Below are 27,084 nucleotides of genomic sequence, written 5' to 3' on the forward strand. Positions count from 1 at the left end.
GGCTAGGACTTCAAGTACAATGTTGAATAGGTATGGAGAAAGTGGACAGCCTTGTCTAGTCCCTGATTTTAGAGGGATTGCTTCAAGCTTCTCACCATTTACTTTGATGTTGGCTACTGGTTTGCTGTAGATTGCTTTTATCATGTTTAGGTATGGGCCTTGAATTCCTGATCTTTCCAAGACTTTTATCATGAATGGGTGTTGGATCTTATCAAATACTTTTTCCGCATCTAACGAGATGGCCATGTGGTTTTTGTCTTTGAGTTTGTTTATATACTGGATTACGTTGATGGATTTCCGTATATTGAACCATCCCTGCATCCCTGGGATGAAACCTACTTGGTCAGGATGGATGATTGTTTTGATGTGTTCTTGGATTCGGTTAGCAAGAACTTTATTGAGGATTTTTGCATCAATATTCATAAGGGATATTGGTCTGAAGTTTTCTATCTTTGTTGGGTCTTTTTGTGGTTTAGGTATCAGAGTAATTGTGGCTTCATAGAATGAGTTGGGTAGAGTACCTTCTGTTTCTATTTTGTGGAATAGTTTGTGAAGAACTGGGATTAGATCTTCTTTGAAGGTCTGATAGAACTCTGCACTAAACCCATCTGGTCCTGGGCTTTTTTTGGTTGGGAGACTATTAATGACTGCTTCTATTTCTTTGGGGCGATATAGGGCTGTTTAGATCATTAACCTGATCTTGATTCAACTTTGGTACCTGGTATCTGTCTAGGAACTTCTCCATTTCATCCAGGTTCTCCAGTTTTGTTGAGTATAGCCTTTGGTAGAAGGATCTGATGGTGTTTTGGATGTCTTCAGGATCTGTTGTTATGTCTCCTTTTTCATTTCTGATTTTGTTAATTAGGATGCTTTCCCTGTGCCCTCTAGTGAGTCTGGCTAAGGGTTTATCTATCTTGTTGATTTTCTCAAAGAACCAGCTCCTTGATTGGTTGATTCTTTGAATAGTTCTTCTTGTTTCCACTTGGTTGATTTCGCCCCTGAGTTTGATTATTTCCTGCCGTCTACTCCTCTTGGGTGAGTTTGCTTCCTTTTGTTCTAGTGCTTTTAGGTGTGTTGTCAAGTTGCTAATGTGTGCTCTCTCTAGTTTCTTTTTGGAGGCAGAGCTATGAGTTTTCCTCTTAGAAATGCTTTCATTGCGTCCCATAAGTTTGGGTATGTTGTGGCTTCATTTTCATTGAACTCTAAAAAGTCCTTAATTTCTTTCTTTATTCCTTCCTTGACCAAGGTATCATTGAGAAGAGTGTTGTTCAGTTTCCACGTGAATGTTGGCTTTCTATTATTTATTTTGTTATTGAAGATCAGCCTTAGTCCATGGTGATCTGATAGGATGCATGGGACAATTTCAATATTTTTGTATCTGTTGAGGCCTGTTTTGTGACCAATTATGTAGTCAATTTTGGAGAAGGTACCATGAGATGCTGAGAAGAAGGTATATCCTTTTGTTTTAGGATAGAATGTTCTGTAGATATCTGCCAGATCCATTTGATTCATAACTTCTGTTAGTTTCACTGTGTCCCTGTTTAGTTTCTGTTTCCATGATCTGTCCATTGGTGAAAGTGGTGTGTTGAAGTCTCCCACTATTATTGTATGAGGTGCAATGTGTGCTTTGAGATTTACTAAAGTTTCTTTAATGAATGTGGCTGCCTTTGTATTTGGAGCACAGATATTCAGAATTGATAGTTCCTCTTGGAGGATTTTACCTTTGATGAGTATGAAGTGCCCCTCCCTGTCTTTTTTGATGACTTTGGGTTGGAAGTCAATCTTATCAGATATTAGAATGGCTACTCCAGCTTGTTTCTTCATACCATTTGCTTGGAAAATTGTTTTCCAGCCTTTCATTCTGAGGTAGTGTCTATCTTTTTCTCTGAGATGAGTTTCCTGTAAGCAGCAAAATGTTGGGTCTTGTTCGTGTAGCCAGTTTGTTAGTCTATGTCTTTTTATCGGGGAGTTGAGTCCATTGATATTAAGAGATATTAAGGAAAAGTAATTGTTGTTTCCTGTTATTTTTGTTGTTAAAGTTGGCATTCTGTTCTTGTGGCTGTCTTCTTTTAGGTTTGTTGAGGGATTACCTTCTTGTTGTTTCTAGGGCGTGGTTTCTGTCCTTGTATTGGTTTTTTCCTGTTATTATCCTTTGAAGGGCTGGATTCGTGGAGAGATAATGTTTGAATTTGGTTTTGTCGTGGAATACTTTGGTTTCTCCATCTATGTTAATTGAGAGTTTGGCTGGGTATAGTAGCCTGGGCTGGAATTTGTGTTCTTTTAGTGTCTGTATAACATCTGTCCAGGATCTTCTGGCTTTCATAGTCTCTGGTGAAAAATCTGGTGTAATTCTGATAGGCTTGCCTTTATATGTTACTTGGCCTTTTTCTCTTACTGCTTTTAGTATTCTATCTTTATTTAGTGCATTTGTTGTTCTGATTATTATGTGTCGGGAGGTATTTCTTTTCTGGTCCAGTCTATTTGGAGTTCTGTAGGCTTCTTGTATGTTCATGGGCATCTCTTTCTTTAGGTTTGGGAAGTTTTCTTCTATAATTTTGTTGAAGATGTTTGCTGGTCCTTTGAGTTGAAAATCTTCATTCTCATCCACTCCTATTATCTGTAGGTTTGGTCTTCTCATTGTGTCCTGTATTTCTTGGATGTTTTGAGTTAGGATCTTTTTGCATTTTACATTTTCCTTGATTGTTGTGCAGATGTTCTCTATGGAATCTTTTGCACCTGAGATTCTCTCTTCCATCTCTTGTATTCTGTTGCTGATGCTGGTATCTATGGTTCCAGATTTCTTTCCTAGGGTTTCTATCTCCAGTATTGCCTCATTTTGGGTTTTCTTTATTGTGTCTACTTCCCTTTTTAGGTCTAGTATGGTTTTGTTCATTTCCACCATCTGTTTGGATGTGTTTTCCTGTTTTTCTTTAAGGACTTCTACCTGTTTGATTGTGTTATCCTGTTTTTCTTTAAGGACTTCAACCTGTTTGATTGTGTTATCCTGTTTTTCTTTAAGGACTTCTACCTGTTTGATTGTGTTATCCTGTTTTTCTTTAAGGACTTGTAACTCTTTAGCCATGTTCTCCTGTAATTCTTTAAGTGAGTTATTAAAGTCCTTCTTGATGCCCTCTACCATCATCATGAGATATGCTTTTAGATCCATGTCTAGCTTTTCCGGTGTGTTGGAGTGCCCTGGACTGAGTGAAGTAGGAGTGCTGGGTTCTGATGATGGTGAGTGGTCTTGGTTTCTGTTAGTAAGATTATTACGTTTACCTTTCGCCATCTGGTAATCTCTGGGGTTAGTTGTTATCGTTGTCACTGTTTAAAGATTGGAGCAGACTCTGTGTTCCACTCACCCGAAGTCTCAAAATCCTGTGGCGGGGGTCGTGGGTAGCTGGTGGGTGTCAGCGGACCCTGCGCTCTAGCTACCTCGGTGCTGGTCCGGCTGGAAGAGGCCTGTGGCCCTACTCAGGCCGGTTTTCTGCTTCCCTAACTAATGCAGTCTCAGGTCCCGCGCGCAATTGGATTGGAGCAGAAGCTGTGTTCCACTCACCAGAAGTCTTAAGATCCTGTGGCGGGTGTTGTGGGTAGCTGGCGAGTGTCAGCCGACCCTGCGCCCTAGCTATCCCGGTGCTGTTCTGACCGGAAGAGGCTTGTCCCCTTTTCCTTTTTTAAAACTGGGTGCTTTTTTCATTGTGGAGTGATAATAGACTTTTATTTTTCAGACTTTTATTTTCAAAAGTACAGCTGCAGTTAGGTCACTTATTTAATCTTTTCTTTCTTATTTAATATTTTTATTCATTCAGTCATTTTTGTTGTTGTTTGAGATAGGGTCTTCCTACATAGCTCTGAATAACCTAGAATTTGCTCTGTAAAACAGGCTGGTCTCAAAACTATTTGACATGTGTGTTCCTTCATCCTGAGTACTGAGGTCACCAAAGATATATACTTCGTTTTGTTTTGTTTTGTTTTGTTTTGTTTTGTTTTGTTTTGTTTTGTTTTGTTTTGTTTTGTGAGACAGGGTTTCTCTGTATAGCCCTGGCTGACCTGGAACTCACTCTGTAGACCAGGCTGGTCTTGAACTCAGAAATCAGCCTGCCTCTGCCTCCCAAGTGCTGGGATTAAAGGCATAGACCACCACTGCCTGGATATATACTCTTATTATTTTTATTTATGTGTATGTGTCTCTGGACTCTGTGCACATGAAGTACAAGTGCCTGCTGAGGCCAGAGACAGGATATGCCAGGAGCTGGAGTTATAATCTGTTGTGGGTCACCTGATCTGGGTGCTGGGAACAAAATTCAGGTCATCTGGAAGAGCAGCAAAGGCTCTTAATCACTACGTTAGCTTAATCATGTCTAGCTTAATTGTTCTCTTTTCATATTCTTTGCTAGTTTATCTTTGGATTACTTGCTGAGAGTAATTTTGTTAGGTCTGTGATACTTCTGTCAAAGGAGGGCATATTGATTTTATCCCATCAACTAATTCTGAGGAGGGCAGTTTGTAGCTTTTCCTTTTTGTCAACCTGATATGGCAGAAACAGTGTTTCACTGTGAGTCTAATCTAGTTCAGTTCATTGTGAGCAGTGCTGAGTATCTTTCCTGTGTGGAAAGTTATTTGTATTTCTCCTTAGCTGCTTGGATCTCCTTAGACTTTTCTTTTTCTTTATAAAGAAAGGATAGTAATTTTTTTTTCTGTTAAATAAGTGACCTTTTTTACATTGAATTTTCTCTCTTCGGTGTTCTCCACACTGAGTAATTCTTCTGTGTTTGTTTTAGGTGTCTTTCTTACATTGTTACCATTTTCACAGCCTCATTTAGGTCAGAATCACTTTCGGGTTTTGTTTTGTTTTGTTTTGTTTAGATTTATTTATTTTGTGTATATGAGTATACTATAGCTGTCTTCAGACACACCAGAAGAGGGCTTTACAGAGATCCCATTACAGATGGTTGTGAGCCACCTTGTAGTTTCTGGGAATTGAACTCAGGACTTCTGGAAGAGCAGTCAGTGCTCTTAACCGCTGAGCCATCTCTCCATCCCCTCAGCATCACTTTTTATAGAACAATTATACTAACTTTTTAACTAGATCCCCATTTCCAATTTTGCCTTTACAAAATCTGTTTTGTTCAAACATCACATAAGTCTTTCTAAACTCTGTCTTTCATTGCTGTTCTTTGTGTGCCTCCAGTGTTCTCTGTACTCAGACTGAAATTTCTATTGCTTTACTTACTGCCCATGCCCTCTATAACTTGCATCAGTTATTCCGGACTTGTAGCCTTGGCTCTTCTCTGTGAGGTTAGCACATGCTGTTTAGTGTTTTTTCAGTTCTCTGGATTTCTTTACATTGTTTTTCCACTTAAAGTTTGTTTTGTTTCAGCCCAGATCACTTGATTCGTTTCTCCGCTTTCAGGTCCAGCCCAGTCACTTCACTGAAATATACCAGTTAGCCAATAGTGTCAGATGCTGTCCTTCTGTTCAGCTAGGGTCATATTGATTTCTGACAGCATTTTGTCTGTGAGCCATAAGAACTGAGGCACTATTCAAAAGGTGGCTATCTAGGATCCAGAGGTGCGAGGGTGGGTTTTTGTGGTGGTGGTTTTATTTTATAGTTGTTATTGTTGGTTGGGCAGGGGGGGGGTGTGCGTGTGCGTGTGTTTTAGAACTTGTTCTGGAGACCAGGCTGACCTCAAATTCAGAAATCCAAGATCCATCTGCCTCTACCTCCTGAATGCTGGAATTAAAGACATGCAGCAGCAGCACCCTGTGGTTTTGGTTTTTTAATAATTGATTAGTTTCGTCTAATTATTAATTTTTATGTGTATGAACATTTTGTCTTCATTTGTGTCTCTGTACCACATTTGTGCCTGGTGTCATGGGGGCCAAAAAAGGATGTTAGGCTCTGGGATTATAATTGTAGATGACTGTGAGCTGCATGCTGGGAATTCAATCTGGATGCTCTGTAAGAACAGCCAGTGCTCTCACTATTAAGCCACCTCTCCAGCCCTATTTTATTTTATTTGTGGAGATAGAGTCTCTCTGTGTATCCCAGTCTAGTTTAAAACATAAGAGTATTCTGCATCCATATCCTTGAGTGCTAGGATTCTAGGCATCTACCGTCATGCCTGTCATGCTTTTTTTTTTATTAAATAGTGTGTGTTAATTCTACAAAATGATGAATTTCTTTATTTTCAGACTTGTGAAGAACACAGTTTGATCATATTCCCTTCTCCTGTTATTTTTACCTGTTCTGTCTCCTCACTTTCATTAGTCCCCTTCTTTTTTTTTTTTTTTCCTGAGTCTATACTGCAGGAAGATTTTGATAGTGTTTCAAGTATTATACCAACTGACCTTTTATGTAAATATATTTAAGCTTGAGATTTTTGCTTTTTTATTTAATTGCATAGGAGAGGTCATTACAGAATCCCTTGGAGCTTCAAATAACTGTCCTAGAAAGGTTAGTATTGCTGTGATTAAAAAACATGACCATAACCAAAGTTCTTGGGGAAGAAACTTTACTGTTCATCATGGAAGAAAGCCAGGACAGGAACTCAAACAGGGCAGGAACCTGGAGGCAGTAGCTGATACAGAGGCCATGGAGAGGCGCTACTTACTGGCTTGCTTCTCATGTCTTGCTTAGCCTGAGCTGGCTTTCTTAGAGAACCCAGGGATGGCCCTACCACAATGGGCTAGGTCCTCCCCATCAATTACTAATTAAGAAAATATCTTACAGACTTGCCTACAGTCCAATCTCATGGAGGCATTTTCTTAATTGAGGTTCTCTCCTCTCAGATGGCTTTAGTTTGTGTCAAGTTGACATAAAGTACACAGCCTTAGAAGATCTATTTGCTTAACAAGGATAATGTGGGTTTCCCTTTAATGACACATAGGAAATATAAGTTACATTTTGGCCAGCTATGGTAGCTCATACCTGTGATCCCAGCCCTTGGAAATCAGAGCCAGGAGGATTACCATGAGTTCTAAGCCAGTTAAGGGACAGAGTGAGACCATGCCAAATAAAAAACCAGGAAATGGAGAAAAATGGCCAAAAATGCATTGTGTGGAAAACCATTTGCATTTATAACACACATGACCAGTAGAGGCCTAGAGTTGTAACACACAGAGCCATGACAGTTACTGCTTCATTGCTGAAGAGCAGCAGAATGATGTTAATTGCTTTGCACCCAAGGACAATAAAAGAGCATTTACAAAGGCTTTGTTGGGGGTGTGGGGGGGGCTGTTTGTTTGTTTGAAGCTGTAGACTGAATTCAGGACCTTGTGCTCTATAGGCAAACTCTCTCAACATTTAAATCTGCAACCCTTGCCTTCCTCAAAAGTAGTTATCATCATCATCATCATTAAAGTTTTTGAAGTAAAATGAGAAGTGAAAACTTACTTTTTAAAAAAGATTTATTTATTTATATATTTAATGTATATGAATACACTGTAGCTGTTCAAATGGTTGTTGGGAATTGAATTTAGGACCTCTGCTCGCTCCGGTCAGCCCTGCTGGCTCAGTCCATGCTCGCTCCAGCCCAAAGATGTATTTATTATTATAAATAAGTACACTGTAGCTGTTTTCAGACGCACAAGAAGAGGGCATCTGATTTCATTGCAGGTGGTTGCTGAGATCTGAACTCAGGACCTTCGGAAGAGCAGACAGTGCTCTTACCCACTGAGCCATCTTGCCAGCCCCAAAACTTATTCTTGGTTTTTTTTTTCCTCCTGACTGGGTAAAACACACAAATTTCTGTTGTCTTCAGATGTCAGCATGAAAACATGGACAAGAAATTGAAAATCTGTTGCTTTAGGTGAGCAAATTGGGCAGAGAAGAGAGGAGCTGACTGTATTACTGCAGTGCATTACTGAGCTTTCTCCTGGCCTGGTATGTGCAGTGTGTTCAAGACCCTTATCTTCTCTGTTGCTAAGGTTGTCAGTTTGTAGGTTCCAAGTAAATGCAAGCTGTCTTCCAGTCCTGCTGACAAACTTTATCTTCATACTCTTTGGAAAGGCCTTAAAACTTACATAATTAAACCCTTTGTTAGTGAATACATAACCCAGCTACTGAGAATGCAAGAAGAGAAAAGCTTTATACAAAATAAATAACCAGGTTATAGCCTATTCTTATTTTCTCTTATAGGATAGATTAATTTCATTTGGAACTGTAGTATACAGTCTCAACACAGACCCATGGTTTTCTCTAAAGTTCTCAAATTGTTTTTGAAACAGATAAAGAGTAAATGGTGTGTAAGTTTCTCAGGGCAGAGGACAATAAGAAAGGGAAACAACAAACTGAATCGGTGGAATTTACAATGAGTGAAAACAAATACCCAGATCTAGTTGCTTAAGTCGTGTCTTATTAAGCATTTCTCACCAAACTTGTTTATAAAAAACTCATGGACCTATTAAAGTCCTTATGCCTAAGTGTATGGACAGTTAAAACTGATTGTCAGGGCTTGAGAACATGGTTCAGTGGTTAAGAAAATTTGCTGCTCTTGCAGAGGACGCAGGTTCCATCTCTAGCACCCACATTGCGCAGCTCACAACCTCCTGTAACAAAGGGATAGGATTGCTCTGTGATCGTTCCTAAAGATAGCTATACACACAGGAAGCACACATACATAAAGTAAAAAATTTGTAAGAAAAAAATTTAGACATCGCCTCTCCCCAGACTATGAATGTAGGCTCAGCAGTTAAAAATGCTTGCTGTGATCCCTCTAAAATCAGGGACTAGACAAGGCTGTCCACTTTCTCCATACCTATTCAACATTGTACTTGAAGTCCTAGCCAGAGCAATTCGACAACAAAAGGAGATCAAAGGGATACAAATTGGAAAAGATGAAGTCAAAATATCACTTTTTGCAGATGATATGATAGTATATATAAGTGACCCTAAAAATTCCACCAGAGAACTCCTAAGCCTGATAAACAGCTTCGGTGAAGTAGCTGGATATAAAATTAACTCAAACAAATCAATGGCCTTTCTCTACACAAAGAATAAACAGGCTGAGAAAGAAATTAGGGAAACAACACCCTTCTCAATAGTCACAAAGAATATAAAATATCTTGGCGTGACTCTAACTAAGGAAGTGAAAGATCTGTATAATAAAAACTTCAAGTCTCTGAAGAAAGAAATTATAGAAGATCTCAGAAGATGGAAAGATCTCCCATGCTCATGGATTGGCAGGATCAACATTGTAAAAATGGCTATCTTGCCAAAAGCAATCTACAGATTCAATGCAATCCCCATCAAAATTCCAAATGAATTCTTCAACGAATTAGAAAGTGCAATCTGCAAATTCATCTGGAATAACAAAAAACCTAGGATAGCAAAAACTCTTCTCAAGGATAAAAGAACCTCTGGTGGAATCACCATGCCGGACCTAAAGCTCTACTACAGAGCAATTGTGATAAAAACTGCATGGTACTGGTATAGTGACAGACAAATAGACCAATGGAATAGAATTGAAGACCCAGAAATGAACCCACACACCTATGGTCACTTGATCTTCGACAAGGGAGCTAAAAACATCCAGTGGAAGAAAGACAGAATTTTCAACAAATGGTGCTGGCACAACTGGTTGTTAACATGTAGAAGAATGCGAATCGATCCATTCCTATCTCCTTGTACTAAGGTCAAGTCTAAGTGGATCAAGGAACTTCACATAAAACCAGAGACACTGAAACTTATAGAGGAGAAAGTGGGGAAAAGCCTTGAAGATATGGGCACAGGGGAAAAATTCCTGAATAGAACAGTAATGGCTTGTGCTGTAAGATCGAGAATTGACAAGTGGGACCTCATGAAACTACAAAGCTTCTGCAAGGCTAAAGACACCATCAATAAGACAAAAAAACCACCCACAGATTGGGAAAGGATCTTCACCTATCCTAAATCAGATAAGGGACTAATATCCAATATATATAAAGAACTCAAGAAGGTGGACTCCAGAAAGTCAAATAACCCCATTAAAAAATGGGGCTCAGAACTGAACAAAGAATTCTCGCCTGAGGAATACCGAATGGCAGAGAAACACCTGAAAAAATGTTCAACATCCTTAATCATCAGGGAAATGCAAATCAAAACAACCCTGAGATTCCACCTCACACCAGTCAGAATGGCTAAGATCAAAAATTCAGGTGACAGCAGTTGCTGGCGAGGATGTGGAGAAAGAGGAACACTCTTCCATTGTTGGTGGGATTGCAAGCTTGTACAACCACTCTGGAAATCAGTCTGGCGGTTCCTCAGAAAATTGGACATAGTACTACCGGAGGATCCAGCAATACCTCTCCTGGGCATATATCCAGAAGATGTCCCAACCGGTAAAAAGGACACATGTTCCACTATGTTCATAGCAGCCCTATTTATAATAGCCAGAAGCTGGAAAGAACCCAGATGTCCCTCAACAGAGGAATGGATACAGAAATTATGGTACATTTACACAATGGAGTACTACTCAGCTATTAAAAAGAATGAATTTATGAAATTCCTAGCCAAATGGATGGACCTGGAGGGCATCATCTTGAGTGAAGTAACACAATCACAAAAGAACTCACACAATATGTATTCACTGATAAGTGGATATTAGCCCAAAACTTAGGATACCCAAGATTTAAGATACAATTTGCTAAACGCATGAAACTCAAGAAGAATGAAGACCAAAGTGTGGACACTGTGCACCTTCTCAGAATTGGGAACAAAACACCCAGGGAAGGAGTTACAGAGACAAAGTTCGTAGCGGTGATGAAAGGATGGACCATTTAGAGACTGCCGTATCCAGGGATCCATCCCATAATCAGCTTCTAAACGCTGACACCATTGCATACACTAGCAAGATTTTGCTGAAAGGACCCAAATATAGCTGTCTCTTGTGAGACGATGCTGGGGCCTAGCAAACACAGGAGTGGATGTTCACAGTCAGCTATTGGATGTATCACAGGGCTCCCAATGGAGAAGCTAGAGTAAGTACCCAAGGAGCTAAAGGGATCTGCAACCCTATTGTTGGAACAACATGATGTACTAACTAGAACCCCGGAGCTCTTGTCTCTAGCTGCATATGTATCGAAAGATGGCCTAGTCAGCCATCAATGGAAAGAGAGGCCCATTGGACTTGCAAACTTTATATGCCCCAATATAGGGGAATGCCAGGGCCAAAAGAATGGGAATGGGTGGATAGGGAAGTGGGGGGGGCGCTATGGGGGACTTTTGGGATAGCATTGGAAACGTAATTGAGGAAAATATGTAATAAAAATATTAAAAAAAAAAAAGAACCAGGGGAATGCCAGGACCAAGAAGTGGGAGTGGGTGGGTAGGGGAGTGGGAGGGGGGTCTGGGGGACTTTGGGGATAGCATTTGAAATGTAAATGAAGAAAATACCTAATTAAAAAAAATAAATTGGGAAAAAAAAAATGCTTGCTGTGTAACCCAGGTCTTGATTCCCAGAACCCTCAATGGAAGGAGAAAACTGACTTCTGGTAGTTGCCCTCTGGGCTGAAGAGATGGCTCATCGGTTAAGAGCACTGACTGCTCTTCCATAAGTCCTGAGTTCAATTCAGTCTTTTGTTGTGTGGCTTAGGTGTCAGGGTGACTGTGGCCTCATAGAATGAGTTTGTTAGTGTTCCTTCTATTTCTATTTTGTGGAATAGTTTGAGGAGTGTTGGTATTAGCTCATCTTTGAAAGTCTGGTAGAATTCTGCACTAAAACCATCTGGTTCTGGGCTTTTTTTGGTTGGGAGACTTTTAATGACTGATTCTCTTTCCTTAGGAGTTATAGGACTGTTTAAATCATTTACCTGATCTTGATTTAATTTGGTAAATGTTATCTGTCTAGAAAATTGTCCATTTCATTAAGATTTTCCAATTTTATAGAGTACAGGCATTTGAGGTAAGACCTAATGATTCTTTGAATTTACCCAGTGTCAGTTGTTATGTCTCCTTTTTCATTGCTGATTTTGTTTATTTGGATACTGCCTTTCTGTCTTTTAGTTTGGCTACAAGTTTATCTTGTTGCTTTTCTCAAAGAATTGGCTTTTGACTTTGTTGATTCTTTGTTTTGTGGGGGGGTTGTTGTTTTTTTGTTGTTGTTTGGTTTTTTGTCTTAACTGATTTCAGCCCTGATTTTCTTTCCTGCCTTGTCCTCCTCTCTGGTGTGCTTGCTGCTGCTGCTGCTGCTGCTGCTGCTGCTGCTGCTGCTGCTCCTCCTCCTGCTCCTGCTGCTCCTTCTCCCTTCTCGGCTCCTTTCTCCTTTCTTCTCCTTCCTCCTCCTTCTTCCTTCCTCTTCCTCCTTCCCCTTCTTTTTTCTTCCCCGTAGAACTTTCAGGTGTACTTTTAAATTGCTGGTATGAGAACTTTGTAATTTCTTTATGAAGGCACTTAGTGCTATGAACTTTCCTCTTAGCACTGCTTTCCTTGTGTCTCATAAATCTGGGTATGTTATGCCTTCGTTTTCATTGAATTCTACAGTCTTCAGTTTCTTCCCCGACCCAGAGATCATTGAGTAGAGAGTTGTTCAATTTCCATGAGTGTGTAGGCTTTCTGGTATTTCTGTTTTTGTTGAAGTCTAGCTTTAATCCATGGTGGTCTGATAAGATACAAGGTTTATTTCAGTTTTCTTTTATCTCTTGAGGCTTGCTTTGTGAAAGATTTATGGTCAGTTTTGGAGAAGGATCCATGAGCTGCTGAGAAAGTATTGGTTTTTTACATTTAAGAAATACTCTACGACTGATGAGATTGTCAAGACTGGCTGTTCTTGGGGCTGGAGAGATGGCTCAGTGGTTAAGAGCACTGACTGCTCTTCCGAAGGTCGTGAGTTCAAATCCCAGCAACCACATGATGGCTTACAACCATCTATAATGGGATCTGATGCCCTCTTCTGGGATGTCTGAAGACAGCTACAGTGTACTTACATATAATAAATAAATAATATTAAAAAAAAAAAAAAGACTGGCTGCTCTTCCAGAGGTCCTGAGTTCAATTCCCAGCAACCACATGGTGGCTCACAACCATCTGTAGGAGGATTTGGTGCCTTCTTCAGCAGATGTAAATGCAGCAGAGCACTCATACACTAGATAGGATAATTAGCTGTATACTAACTAAAGTCACAAATGTAATGTATCACTGTAGTCCTGTGCCCCCTAGAATCCCATGATAGAGATTGTTCATCCGTTTTCATTCTTCTTTTAACATCTATTTATTTATGTATATGAGTATATATACTGATATATGCTATGTTCAGACACACCAGAAGAGGGTATTGAATCCCATTACAGATAGTTGTGAGCCACCTTGTGGTTGCTGGGACTTGAACTCAGGACCTCTGGAAGAGTAGTCAGTGTTTTTAACCACTGAGCCATCTCTCCAGCCTACCATCTGTTTTCTTATATTGAGTTAACTAAGGGATACCCCGTCTGTATTGCTAACTATCATAAGAAATAAGTATTTTATTTATCATATACATTTAGACATCGTTTATTTTAAAAGAGAAAAAAGGGAATAGAGTCAAATTTTCTAAAAGTTGTATGTGTTGGAAATTACAATGATTACAATCTGCTCCTTCCTGACATCTAAAAATGTTATTTGTCAAAACAGGCAATATGCTGAAAAATACCAACATTAGAAACACTCTTCTTTCTTTATTAAGATTTATTTTATTATTTTATATGTATAAGTGTTTTGCCTGAATGTATATGTGTACACCACATACACACATACTTAAGGAGGCCAGAAGGGGAAATTGGATTCCCTGGGACTTGAATCCACCATGTGGATTCTATCACCATATTTTATCATCTGTAAGTGCTAGGATTTAAACTCAGGATGTCTGGAAGAGCAACGAAGTGCTTTTAAATGCAAAACTATCTCTCAATCCCTATTCTTTTTCTTTCTTCCATTTTTATTTTTAAACAGTTATTTTCATCAAAAGTAACCCAAGCCAGCCAGAGGGTATGAAAATTTGGGAATGTCTGAAGAGCTTACTGTCATTGTCTGTGTAACTCTAATTTCATTTTAAATAATGTATCATGCCTCCCACAATAGTTTTAATTCTCTTTGACAAAAGCTGTCATTCTTTGCTGGCAGCTTCTGAGTAGTGCCATCATTGTGAGGAAATGCCAAGGTCTTCCCTTATTACCATATGAAAACATTCAGTGTATTGTCACAGACCAAGGGAAACCATCTTTGATAATCATCTAGATGAGTGCTTCTCAACCTTCCTAATGGTGCAACCATTTCATACAGTTCTTCATATTGTGGTGATTCTCAACCATACACTATTTAGTTGCTACTTCAAAACTGCAGTTTTGCTCCTGTTATGAGTCATAATATGGCTGTCTGATGTGCAGGATCTCTGATATGTGACACCCAGGTTGAGAACTGTTGATCTAAATCCTCCTGCTTTAGCTTCCCAAGTGCTGGGATAGAATTATAGACGTGTCATCATGCCCAATGTTTCCAAATTTACAAAAAGAAGTAGGTGTTCAAATACAAGAAGCATTACAGAACTCCAAATAGACATGTCCAAAGAAGAAACTCTCCACAACATATTATAGTCAGGGTGTAAAAAATAAAAAGCAAGAGCAAAACAACAGCAATGGCAGAAACATAAGAATTACCCGAGCCAGGCGTGGTGGCGCACGCCTTTAGTCCCAGCACTCGGGAGGCAGAGGCAGGCGGATTTCTGAGTTCGAGGCCAGCCTGGTCTACAAAGTGAGTTCCAGGACAGCCAGGGCTATACAGAGAAACCCTGACTCAACCCCCCCCCCCCAAAAAAAAGAATTACCCAAGACTTTTTATCAGCAACTATTAAAAACATGGAATGAACTATTTCAAGCTCTGAACATTAAAAAACAAAACAACTGTAAATGTTGTAGCCTGCAAAGCTTATATTTCAGAGTTTATGGAGAAATGAAGGTATATTAAGACAAACACAAATTAAGACAATTTATAACAAGCAAGCCAGCACTACAAAAAGGCTCTTAATGGAATATTTTACAGGGAAAAACAAAGATAGCCTTCTTCATGTGAATATATAAGAGTATGTGCCCCATGAAAGCAACAAATAAACTAGGGAAACAAACAAACAAACTTGGGAATAAGACAGCTGTGTTCAATACAATAGCTCATCAGACCCTCAAAACTAATACTGGAGAAGGAAAAAAAAAAAACCAGTAACCCAACAACATAGAACATCACCTAGCAAATTTATAGAAAATAGTGAAGTCCTTTTATAATCTTAAATATAAATATAAGCGACCTCAACTCAGCACTAAAATAATATAGACTAATGAACTTTATTATAAAACAAGAAGCCACTATATGTTGTCACCAAGAAACACTTAGCAAAAATACCCAAAAATTTAGTGTCAAAAAATAGAAATTAAGCAAATGGAAGCAAATAGAAAACATAAATAAGCATCCATAGCTCTCCTATCAAAATAAAACTTTAAATTAATTATGAGATTAATAGAAGACTATATATTAATAAAGGAATAATTCATTAAGATATAACAATAAGCCGGGCAATGATGGTACATGCCTTTAGTCCCATCATTCAGTAAACAAAGGTAGGCAGATCTCTGAGTTATAGGCTAGCCTAGTCTACAAAGTGAGTTCCAGGACAACCAAGGCTACACAGAGAAACCCTGTCTCGAAAAACCAAAAAGGAGGAGGAGGAGAAGAGAGGGGGAGGAAGAAGAAAAGGAGGAGGAAGATATAACAATAGTAAACATTTATGCTTCAAATCTTACGTTAATTTTGGTGATGAGTGATTATTTGGTTTGGGTGACTTAAGAAATTTTGTGTAGGGATATATTTAATAAATTATCAACCATTGTGTGCTATAAATATGGGTTAACTAATATATAATGAGTGATAGGTTTGACCCAGATCCAAGTAAGAAAGGAAAAGGTAGAGTCTCAGGATTCATGCAGAGAGAACAATGCATTCTGTTATTGAAGTCATTGTTCCTGCTCCAGTGGTATCAAGAGAATTGGCCTAGCTTTACTACTGATATCTGGGTAACAGGAATGCTGGTTTTGGAAACCAAGTTTAAGGATATTCTTACATAGTGGAAGTATTCGCTTCTTTCTAAATTTATGAAAGTCCAGATTATCCATAACTTAAGTTTTCTGTCCTTCTCACATGTAAAAGCAGGTAGACTCCCTGACACAGGGGCTGCTGAGGCTCCTCATTCCTCAGGATAGGAAGCCGAACATCTTAGAACTCAACATGAATGTTGGAAATAGAAAAGACAACACCCTTTCAGAGTTGTTTTTCTGATGCGAAACTGAAATATTTACGTCTGTTTCCATAGGATAGCTCCTTAAAAATGGACAGTATGATGCAAAAAATACACACAGATTTTGAGATGAACAAAACATTCTTTGATTTAAAGGATAAAAACACTCTATGACAGTGGCATATCAAAGAAAGTATTCCTGATACAGGCCAGTGAACCTGTACAGAAAAAAAATACATTTTCTATAAAAATTAATAATAATGCAGTGTTTATGTCTGCTAAACGAGTGCTCTTTTGACAAAAATGAACTTACCATTTAAAAATCTGCAATACTAAAACAAAACACCCAGCAGGTCCTCAGAGTATTAGAATTTTTACAGGAAAGAATGTGTCTGTCCCTGGCAGCATTCATTCTGTCCGTATACCTGGACTTCTGTCTGAGTACGCATATGTGTTTCTAGAACATCCATTTGTCTAAAAACAAAGACACTGTCCCACTTTAAGGGAATATATCATAGAACTCATGCTCCATATTAGACATTCCTTTTCCATATTATCCTATATACCACTTCAGAATCAAACTGACATAACAATAGGAAAGATGTAGTAGTGAACATCTTTAATCCCAGCACTTTAAATTATGAGGGTAGTATAAAAGCTTTAAATGAAGGGATTTGTTTATAAACAGACAAACCAGATATTATGTATATGCTCCTTAAAAGAGCTGTCAAGTGTTATTAAGCTTTTGAAAGAAACATGGTTTATAAGGCAGTTCTAGAAGCTGAAGGAAGAATTTTTTAATTAAATATCAAAATGATAACTATATAAGACAACTTCTGAATAGGTCTTTTTTTTTTAAGATTTATTTATTTATTATATGTAAGTACACTGTAGCTGTCTTCAGACACTCCAGAAGAGGGCGCTAGATCTCGTTACGGATGGTTGTGAGCCACCATGTGGTTGCTGGGATTTGAACTCTGGACCTTCGGAAGAGCAGTCGGGTGCTCTTACCCACTGAGCCATCTCACCAGCCCCTGAATAGGTCTTTTACAGACAAATTTCTTCAGTGAATGAGTAAGGTTTTACAGAACAAATAAGAACTTAGATCTGAACTCTATCGGGTTATGTTTGATAAGATTGGACTGCAATTCCGATTCTGGTCTTCATGAGAGCCAAAGCAAAAGGTTACTTAAGGAACCTCAGCCTTGAATCCAGGTCTATTCTGGGCTTATACATAAATGTATATGTATGTCCATTTATTTCTGGAGCAAGAGTGGGTTGAATTATTGTCATTGTTGTTGCTATCACCTTTTCAGTATATGATCACCTTCAAAATGTTGAAATGTATTTTTTTACATTGGTAACTAAAAGGACTTGAATTTATTTTTAGAAATCTTTATAGTCTATATTAATAGGAGCATGTAAATGTAAAGATTTAATCTTCAATTGTATGGAGAATTAGCAATTTATTAGTGTATGCCTTAAAAATTACAATGATCTATTGATATATTCTCACAGCAGTAAATTAGAGTAAATATGATCCCTTTGTACTGCTAAAACTGAAACTCAGATTAAAACACTAGCCCAAGGTCACAAAACTAACAGTAGCCCTGAAAGGTAGCAGTTGTTTCTTGTTCCAGTTTGCTCCAACCCAGAGCCTGCGATGGGCCTGTATGGGATGCTGATGAGGTAATATTGACCAGAACTGAACCTTGCTCTCCACACTGGAAAAGAATTCAAAGGAATCAAAGTACAGAGAACTAAAAAACTGGGGCCAGTGAGATGGCTCAGTGAGTAAAGGTGCTTGCCACCAAGTTCAACCTGAGTTTGATTTCTGGAATTCAAGTAGTGGAAGGATAGAACAGACTCCCACAAATTATCCTCTGACCTCTATTCATGCAATGTTTGCATACACACATACACAGTAAATAAATATGAGAATTAAACTAGTGTAGCTTCTTCTAATCCTAAAAACACTGATAAGGTTATTATTTCTACATTCTTAATATTGACCCCTTTTTTCTCTTCCTGACATCTTTATGGGAAAGTACCTTTTACACAAGTTTACAAGTTGAAGCAGTGTATAAATATAACTTGACCCACTGTTGAGTGCATTAACAGAAACTACAGTTTTAGATCAGGATTGCTAATACTTCATGTTGCACAGGAGTCTACATATTTTCAAAAATAAGTTTACATATCTATTGAATCTTCTCCAGGATACTTTTTTTCTCTCTCTCTCAGCTGAGGCAGGGATATGGGTGGAGGGTTAAAACCCTGAGGATCCAAAGTGTCTGGCAACGTTACCCTAGGGGACTGCACACCACAGCTGTAGATGAGCACATTTCCCATCGGCATTTGCTCTGAGCACAGGGTTCTTATAGAAACAACTAGACTAAAGAAGTCAGAGCTGCTTTTAGCAGAGGTTGAGCTTCAGGGCTATCTATGCTGAGACGCTGCCCCCTAGTCTTCTGACTATGCATTTGAAAGAGAGACTGCCGGGTGGGTGATGGATATGACGACGAGGTGCTTTGTAATCTCTTCATACAAGCCAAAGAGAAGAGTGAGTTTCCAAACATGAATACATGTGGAAAGCTGTAAGCACATACTCTTCTGTTGTGTTTGTCTGATTTTGTGCTCTTAAATCAGAAAATCTATTATATTGGATGGAGACATGGAATCTTCATGTCATTTAACACATAACAATGTACTATTTTCTGAGAAATTGCATTCTCTTTGTTACATCATAGAGATAAAGTTGTTTCACTTTCTGAAATGTGAATTTTACTTTCTGTGAGTAATAATTCTTGCTGTGCTCTAAAATTTTAACAAAATGGGCTTTCTACAATGAAAAACCTAGATTTTGAATTCCTTCTTTGTCTCCTGTCATCTGTTACCCCAAGCACCGTCCCTGTCCTCAAAGCTTTATCTTTGAGTTGAGGATTGTGGTGCTAATCATGACCTAGGCCTGTTAGGAGGATTGTGTTCACTGTATATAAAACCCATGGAGTAGAATCCAGGGACTTACATGAAACTACACCCCTGGCCCATAGAAAATTGTAAAGATAAATGTGTTCTTTCAATTTAAAACTACTTGATGTTCTAAAAACTCTGTGACAAGCCATCCTCTTTGTCACTGATTCCATGTGTTCCCTTAACTTAGCAAAGCTGTTAGACCTCACAGTATTATTAAAAATACAGGTTGAGCCAGGCATGGTGGCGCACGCCTTTGATCCCAGCACTTGGGAGGCAGAGGCAGAATTTCTGAGTTCAAGGCCAGCCTGGTCTACAGAGTGAGTTCCAGGACAGCCAGGGCTACACAGAGAAACCCTGTCTCGAAAAACAAAACAAACAAACAAACAAAAAAAAAAACGGATGAAGATGTAGGGCTCCTGTGTCTTACAACATGTAAACATTAATTTTGTGCCTAATATGGTACATGGAATAGTATTAGTGAAAATGAATCTGTGTAAAAACTTGGATTTTTGTTTTAGAGTTTATTGTTGATGTTATTATTACTGCTGCTGCTGCTGCTGTTAAGTTGGTTTTTGGTTTTTGAAATAAGATTCCATGTAAAGCAGGCTAGTATCACTCTAATTGGAGTTGACCTTGAATTCATGATCATTTTGCCTCTATGTCCTGAGTGCTGAAATTACTGGTTTATACCGCCAGGCCCAGAAAACTTGAATAATGACTTTTAAAAATTATTTTAAAATCTTTATTTTTTGATATCTTTGGAGTTTAAGAGTCCTTTCACTGTGGACAGTTTCATTAAGAATCATCATGGCTAAGCCTTTGGAAAACATGTGCAGCTTGGCAAATGAAACTATCAAAATGCAAAGGAAGGCTTTGATTTTATATGACAGGTTTTCTTTTTTATCTCAAATTATAAGATAGACAAGGAGGCTATGGATGTTACATGATGATCTTAAAGCTTATGAACTGAACCCACAAATGCCTCTCAACCACGTTTAATTATTTGTTTTTAGAGAGATTTTCTGTAAATGTGGTGTTAGGTAGGAACCAAACCAGAGCTTGACATGTAGTAGGTAAGTGCACTACCTCAGAGTAACTTTCCTCGCCCGAGATTTTTCTTTCTTGTCAGAAGAGTATTTTATAGACAGGTTAAACAATTTTATATGCAACTATAATATGCATGCATCCCTGATCTGCTACATATAATAAAGAGATAAACTATTTTTAAGGTGAATGTTACTACTACTACTACTATTATTATTATATAACTGTAGAGGCAGGGGTGTGTGCATGTTGAAGTGCAGGAACAAAAATAGCCATCTCTCTAGCACCAAGAGGTGACTCTTAATGAGAGACTCAGTTCCTATCAAGAATCCCTGTCTCCCAGTAGTAGGTATTTTGTTATTCACTTAAAAAGAGGAGGCCAGGTATGGTGGCACATGCCTTTAAACCCAGAAGAGGCAGATGGATTTCTCTGAGCTATAGGCCAACATCGCCTAATAAGTTCTAGGCCAGCCAGGAGTACATAGTCAGACCTTATTTCAAAAATTAAAAAAAAAAAAAAAAAAAAAAAAAGAGAGAAAGAGAGAGAAGAAGAGAATTTCCACAAAGGGAACTAACTCAGAGACTTCCTAAGGGCTGTGGCAGTTGGGCTTTGAAGGTCACAGTGGCCTTGGATATGTAGATGCAAAAGGTACCACATGAACATTACAGTGGTGAAATAATCCAGTTGTGTTGAGCTGTTGTCACGGTGTGGTTCTGATAACAATGAAAGCAGGGCAGTTACCCCTCCATTAGGATATATAAGTTAAGATGAAGCATCTTCCTTGGGAATTGGTTAATCAGCTGAGATAGGCCACAGTTGGGGAGTATGAAAAGCAGTTAAATAACATGTTAAAGTTAAGTAATTCACTCTCTCTAAGTCTTAATTGTTTCATCTTCAAAAATGAAGCCAATAAATGTGGATGTGGGATGGCACATGCCTGGAATCCCAGCACCCAGGAGACTGAGATAGGAGGACAGAAAGTTCAAAGCCTGTTTGGCCTTGAGAGCTCAGCATGTCAGTGGTCACAATTCTTTTGGTGGTTATGGTAACAATAGCACTTGTTTTTAATTTTAAGTCAACATTTTATGTTAGGCACTGGGAAATGGTATGCCTACACGACAAGCTCTAGATTGATCTATCTTCCCTTGCTTTCTATACTATTTTATATAAGGGACTTAAACATTTGCAGATTTTGAAGTTCAGGGAAGATGGATATAGCCTCTGGTCCTCCTTGAATACTGAAGGCTGATTCTGTTAAATGTAGTGGTGATAACACGAGCTGATAGTATATGTGTCTCTGTTCTTCAAGGAATGCAGGATCCTTATAAAGAAACCTGTGATTAACAGTTCTGAAAGTTGTACATGTGGAGTAGAAATATAGCCCTAATCCAGTTCTGCCTGATGTCTTTATTGCCAGCATGACTGTAGCTGGAAAGATTCTGGGAGGAATTGGATGAAAGATTAAGATTATTAGATATCTAAGAGCTTAAGATACCTTTCCAAAAGGGTGGTAAATTCTAAGGTTGGTGATCTCAGTGTTAAGGTGGAACAGTGCCCTGTGTTCACAAGATCAAAGGTGCCCTATGTGATTAATCTGTGAGGCCTAGAAGAGCTGAGCTTGGACGCACAGTCACATAGAGCTTATCCAGTTGCATTTCTGGAAACTCTGCATTTCTTTAAGTCAAAGGAAAGACAAGATCAGTGAGGTGATGAAGTCACAGTGGGCAGAAGAGGTAAGTACTGGAAGCTGAGGAGCAAAGCTTGGGGGATGACAGACTTGGCTTTGAAATATGAAGAGGCCATTTCTTAGAAGTCTCCTGTTTAAGTTGAACATTTATTTTTGTCTATGTAGTAAGTATTATTCTGTACCAAAATTCTGTATCTTTCAATATGTCAGAGTTATTTTAAAATGTGTGTGTCTCATTTCCTTATATCCTGATATGAGGATGTAAAGTCACTTTAATAGGCATCAGTAATATCTCACATATGCAGAATCTTGAATAAGTGCTTAAAACTGTAGACCAGTATATTACACAAAAGAACAGAGAGATTCCATGAACTAGGGTGGGTGTGACAGATTTGTCTTTGCTGTTTCTTGGTAACCTCATCACTTTCTATGTCTTTACAAAACTCTAACTCTTCCAGCTTTTGCAGAAAAGCTCTTTTTCTTTTTCTCTAGTCATTTTTCAGATGTTGCTTGATCTTCAGTTTTCTGTTTTGTTTTCTGAACTTCTTTAGAGTTTTGTTGTTTTTGTGTTTTGTTTTATTTGCCTAATTCTGGGTCACCAGAAATTGGTTAGAAGAATAGTGCTTCACGTTATGTTCCATGTGGCAGGAGTAGACTATTGTCACCTTTTGTTTGATTTGAGTACTTGCAATTTGTCATGATGGGTCATGTCAGTGGGTGGCTGGTTCCATGGCAGTACAAGCATTTGGCAGCTGCTTCCTCACATCTCAGCTAACCAAGAAGCTAAGACAGACCTGATTGATGGTCACACTCATTTAAGCTTTTTTCAACCTTCCTGTGGTTAGTTCTCTAAGCATCTTTTTAGTGCTTTGTAATGAAGCTCTGATCTTTGAGCAGTCACTTTAGCCAGAAAGTAAATTTTTTCAGCATTCCCGCTTTTATTGTTTTGGTGTTGGGAATCTAACCTAGGACCTCATTCATACTAGGCAAATGCTTTACTACTAAACCAACATTCTTGATTTTTATTTAACACAAAACTTAAATACTCGTGGGTACTTGGAATAAACTATGTTAATGATCATTGCATACTACTTCTTCCAATAGTTGAGAGCTCCTGGGAGCTGGGCAACATTGTCTGGGAATATAAACTAAATAGATACACCAGAAAAAGAGTTCTTAAAGAAAGACCATATCCACTTTTATTCCTTCATCTGTCCTGTGCTGTTTCTCTTTTGACACCAAGTGCAAAGGTCAAGCTTTGTTGCTGTACTGCATCCACTGCTGCTGACTTGAAGTTATTAGGTGGTGGAACTGCTGCTCTTTGATGTTTACCTCTCAGAGATACTGACATGTTCAGTGGCACAGAGACGCCCAGGACTTTGAACACTAATTCTGATCACCTTTCAGTTTCTTCATGAAACGCTCCATGAATGGACTAAAAGAGTAGATCTTAGATAAAAGAATGGAGTAGGAAAGGTAACTGGTATATAATTGAGCCTGTTGTCAACGTGAGACATTTGAATCATATGAAGACCAAGTAAAGAAGTTTGGAAATCACAGACTTTGCTTTTGCTTTTATTCTACTCAGCTTCCCAGAAGTAGCAGGACTGAGTATACATACATACATACATACATACATACATACACGTATATGACATTTGATCTTAAAAAGGCATTAGTTGAGACAAAGCAAATAATTGCTCATTTTGTGTACATTTGCATGTAAATAATTCTTTATCTGAGGTCCCCCTCCTGTTTAAGTAGTGTTTAGGATCAAGGGATCTGAAATTGCAGAATAGTTTTCTAAATCTTTTCTTTGAATAGCTCATCAACACAGCAATGGACCTGTTATGTGATGGGGAACTAAAATGTGTAGAGGTGGGGGTGATTCCTTAGCAGTTACTACATAATTCCTTCCTGTTGCCCCCAATGAATTCAACTTTGTGTTGACCATCTTTTGTTAAAAACCCAGATTAGTAGCCGGGCGTGGTGGCGCATGCCTTTAATCCCAGCACTTGGGAGGCAGAGGCAGGCAGATTTCTGAGTTCGAGGCCAGCCTGGTCTACAGAGTGAGTTCCAGGACAGCCAGGACTATACAGAGAAACCCTGTCTCGAAAAACCAAAAAAAAAAAAAAAAACCCAGATTAAACTCTGACATTTGAAACCAGTATGCAAAGAGGTATATGAGCTGTCTGTCACTTAGACTGTTTCCCAGTATCAAGTAAGAGTACCAAAAAGCTGCAGGCTTTGGCTGGTTCCTGTATTGAATATAAGAATCTAGCTACTGGGCCTGGAGGGATGGCTCAGCTGTTAAAGACTAGGCTCACAACAAAAAATATAAGAATCTAGCCACTGAACCCTGATTGTACAGCAAGCCCTTGCTTTACTTTATAGACATAAATAAGAATCACGCATGAAGGATGCCTTCCTACCTTTCATAAAATCATTGTTAATTTTTCTTATATATTTATCTACATATATATTCCTTGTTTCATTTAAGTTCCTGATGAATTCGCTAAAACTTTTTTTTAATAGCTAACAAAAAATTAGAGTGAGAACTGGTGTTGCCAGAAAAAAAATCCAAAGTGCTCAAATGTGTTTAGTTTATATCAGTCTGTAGTTCAATTATCTTTCTTCTCTCCTTCAACCCACCCCCTATTCTTATCCCCAACCCCTCCCTACCTTTCTTCTTCTTTTTTTTTTTTTTGTTTTTTTTTTTGTTTTTTTTTTGTTTTTTGTTTTTTTTTTGTTTTTGGTTTTTTGAGACAGGGTTTCTCTGTGTAGCCCTGGCTGTCCTGGAACTCACTCTGTAGACCAGGCTGGCCTCGAACTCAGAAATCCGCCTGCCTCTGCCTCCCGAGTGCTGGGATTAAAGGCGTGCGCCACCACGCCCGGCCATCCTACCTTTCTTCTTATTCCCCTTTATATTTTGTTCTTGAATCATATTTCTTACTGAGCTTTTAAATGCACATAAACTTGTTTTTGTTTTGTTTGAAAGAGTCTTTCGCCAGGTAGTGGGGGCACACGCCTTTGATCCTAGCACTTGGGAGGCAGAGGCAGGCGGATTTCTAAGTTCAAGGCCAGCCTGGTCTACAGAGTGAGTTCCAGGACAGCTAGGGCTACACAGAGAAACCCTGTCTCAAAAAAAACAAAAGAAAAAAAGAAAAGAAAAAGAGTCTTTGTAGTCTAGGCTAACCTCATATGTGCAATGACCTTTCCACCTACCAAGTGTTGTAGCTACTAACCTGTGGTACCATCACACATAAACTTTGTAACTTATCTTAAAATCATTTTTTGGAAATAAAGTAAGATGTGAATTAATAATTCACCAGTTATTACAACAGAATTAAAAATTAAAAAATTAATGCAACAAAATTATATAATAATATACAAAAGCTGACTCAGGATTTCTAGTCCCGAAATACATGAGCAGAGATGTACTTTTTGAAACACAGCTTTAGAATTAAGGAACCAACTGTGAAGGTCAAAACTCCTGGCTCTAAAGAAAAAAAATGAAGGCCTGAAGATTATCAGTTTTTTCTCCTGCCCTGAATAGTATAGGACATATACTAATTGGCTCCAAGCCTTTGAAACAGTGGACTGTTGTCATTGGTCACTGAGACCATACATCTCATATAGATGTTTTTAGTCTGTTCAATGAAACTACTTTCTATTCAGTTGTCATCACTGCTTGGCTTTTGGAGACAGAATCTTGCTATGTAGCCGGGGCTGGTCTCAGACTTTCAAATGCTAGGATTACAGGTGTGTGCCACCACCAATCTCCAGGGTTTTTTGCTTTTGCATGTGTGTTTTTGGTTTTTTTCTTTATTTGTGGTGCTAGGTCTTATATATGTACCATGCTAGGCAAACAATCACTGGACTGCATCCTCAGCTCTCATGTCTATATTTATAAATATTCTGGACTGTGTAATTTATACCCAGGGATTCAGTTTTGGAGTCCAAGATCAAGGTACAAGCAGATTAATTTTTGTGGATGGCCTGTTGTTCCCTTTTGGATGGTGCTTTCTTGTTGTATCCTCGTGTGATAGAAGAGACAAGGGAGTTGCAAGAGTGAGTTCCAGGACAGCCAAGGCTACACAGAGAAACCCTGTCTCAAAAAACAAACAAACAAACAAACAAAATCAGAAGAAGTCTTTCATAAGGGCACTAATTCTGTTTCTGAAGGTGATTAAGAAGTCACTTGTCACTATACTGACACCATTGCATACACTAGCAAGATTTTGCTGAAAGGACCCAAATATAGCTGTCTCTTGTGAGACGATGCCGGGGCCTAGCAAACACAGGAGTGGATGTTCACAGTCAGCTATTGGATGTATCACAGGGCTCCCAATGGAGAAGCTAGAGAAAGTACCCAAGGAGCTAAAGGGATCTGCAACCCTATTGTTGGAACAACATGATGTACTAACCAGAACCCTGGAGCTCTTGTCTCTAGCTGCATATGTATCGAAAGATGGCCTAGTCGGCCATCAATGGAAAGAGAGGCCCATTGGACTTGCAAACTTTATATGCCCCAATATAGGGGAATGCCAGGGCCAAAAGAATGGGAATGGGTGGGTAGGGAAGTGGGGGGCGCTATGGGGGACTTTTGGGATAGTATTGGAAATGTAATTGAGGAAAATATGTAATAAAAATATTAAAAAAAAAAAAAGAAGTCACTTGTCGCCGGGCGTGGTGGCGCACGCCTTTAATCCCAGCACTCGGGAGGCAGAGGCAGGCGGATTTCTGAGTTCGAGGCCAGCCTGGTCTACAGAGTGAGTTCCAGGACAGCCAGGGCTATACAGAGAAGCCCTGTCTCGAAAAACCAAAAAAAAAAAAAAAAAAGTCACTTGTCAAGATGGGGGCAGGGGCTGATCACCAGCATTTGAGCTGTGGGCACCGAGATCCATAGGTTTAGCAGTATGTGTGCATATTCTTGACTAAGGCAGTGTCAGAATATTGGGGCTATTGATGTTTTGCTCTGCTGGAGATTCAACCCAGGGCCTTGCACATGCCAAACAGGTACTGATCCACTCCACTGGGTTCGAGCAGCATAACTGGCATATAAACTGTGTAGGTTTTCCTTTCTGTTTCTTGTGGTATAAATATTTTAAGCATAAAAATAAAGAGAATAACATAACAAACAC

The 27,084-nt window shown here is 38.9% G+C and overlaps 1 protein-coding gene across 4 annotated transcripts in view; it reads left to right on the forward strand.

The window, feature by feature from the left end:
• The window catches only part of Tmcc1 (transmembrane and coiled-coil domain family 1), a 136,500-nt gene that overhangs the window by 43,844 nt on the left and 65,572 nt on the right, over nt 1-27,084 (forward strand). Inside the window, exon 1 of one of the 4 annotated variants that reach the window (XM_085840139.1) lies at nt 18,515-18,795. The exons of 2 other annotated variants lie outside the window; for them this stretch is intronic. In XM_085840139.1, the coding sequence (XP_085696265.1) occupies nt 18,742-18,795 (54 nt within the window). In that variant the 5' untranslated portion in view covers nt 18,515-18,741. Of the gene's footprint in view, nt 1-18,514; nt 18,830-27,084 lie in introns of those variants that run through there. One more of the 4 variants, XM_085840141.1, reaches the window with a different exon arrangement.

Source organism: Mus caroli, unplaced genomic scaffold (assembly GCF_978045245.1).
Source record: "Mus caroli unplaced genomic scaffold, Mus_caroli_1 scaffold_7, whole genome shotgun sequence".
Taxonomy (NCBI): Eukaryota; Metazoa; Chordata; class Mammalia; order Rodentia; family Muridae; genus Mus; species Mus caroli.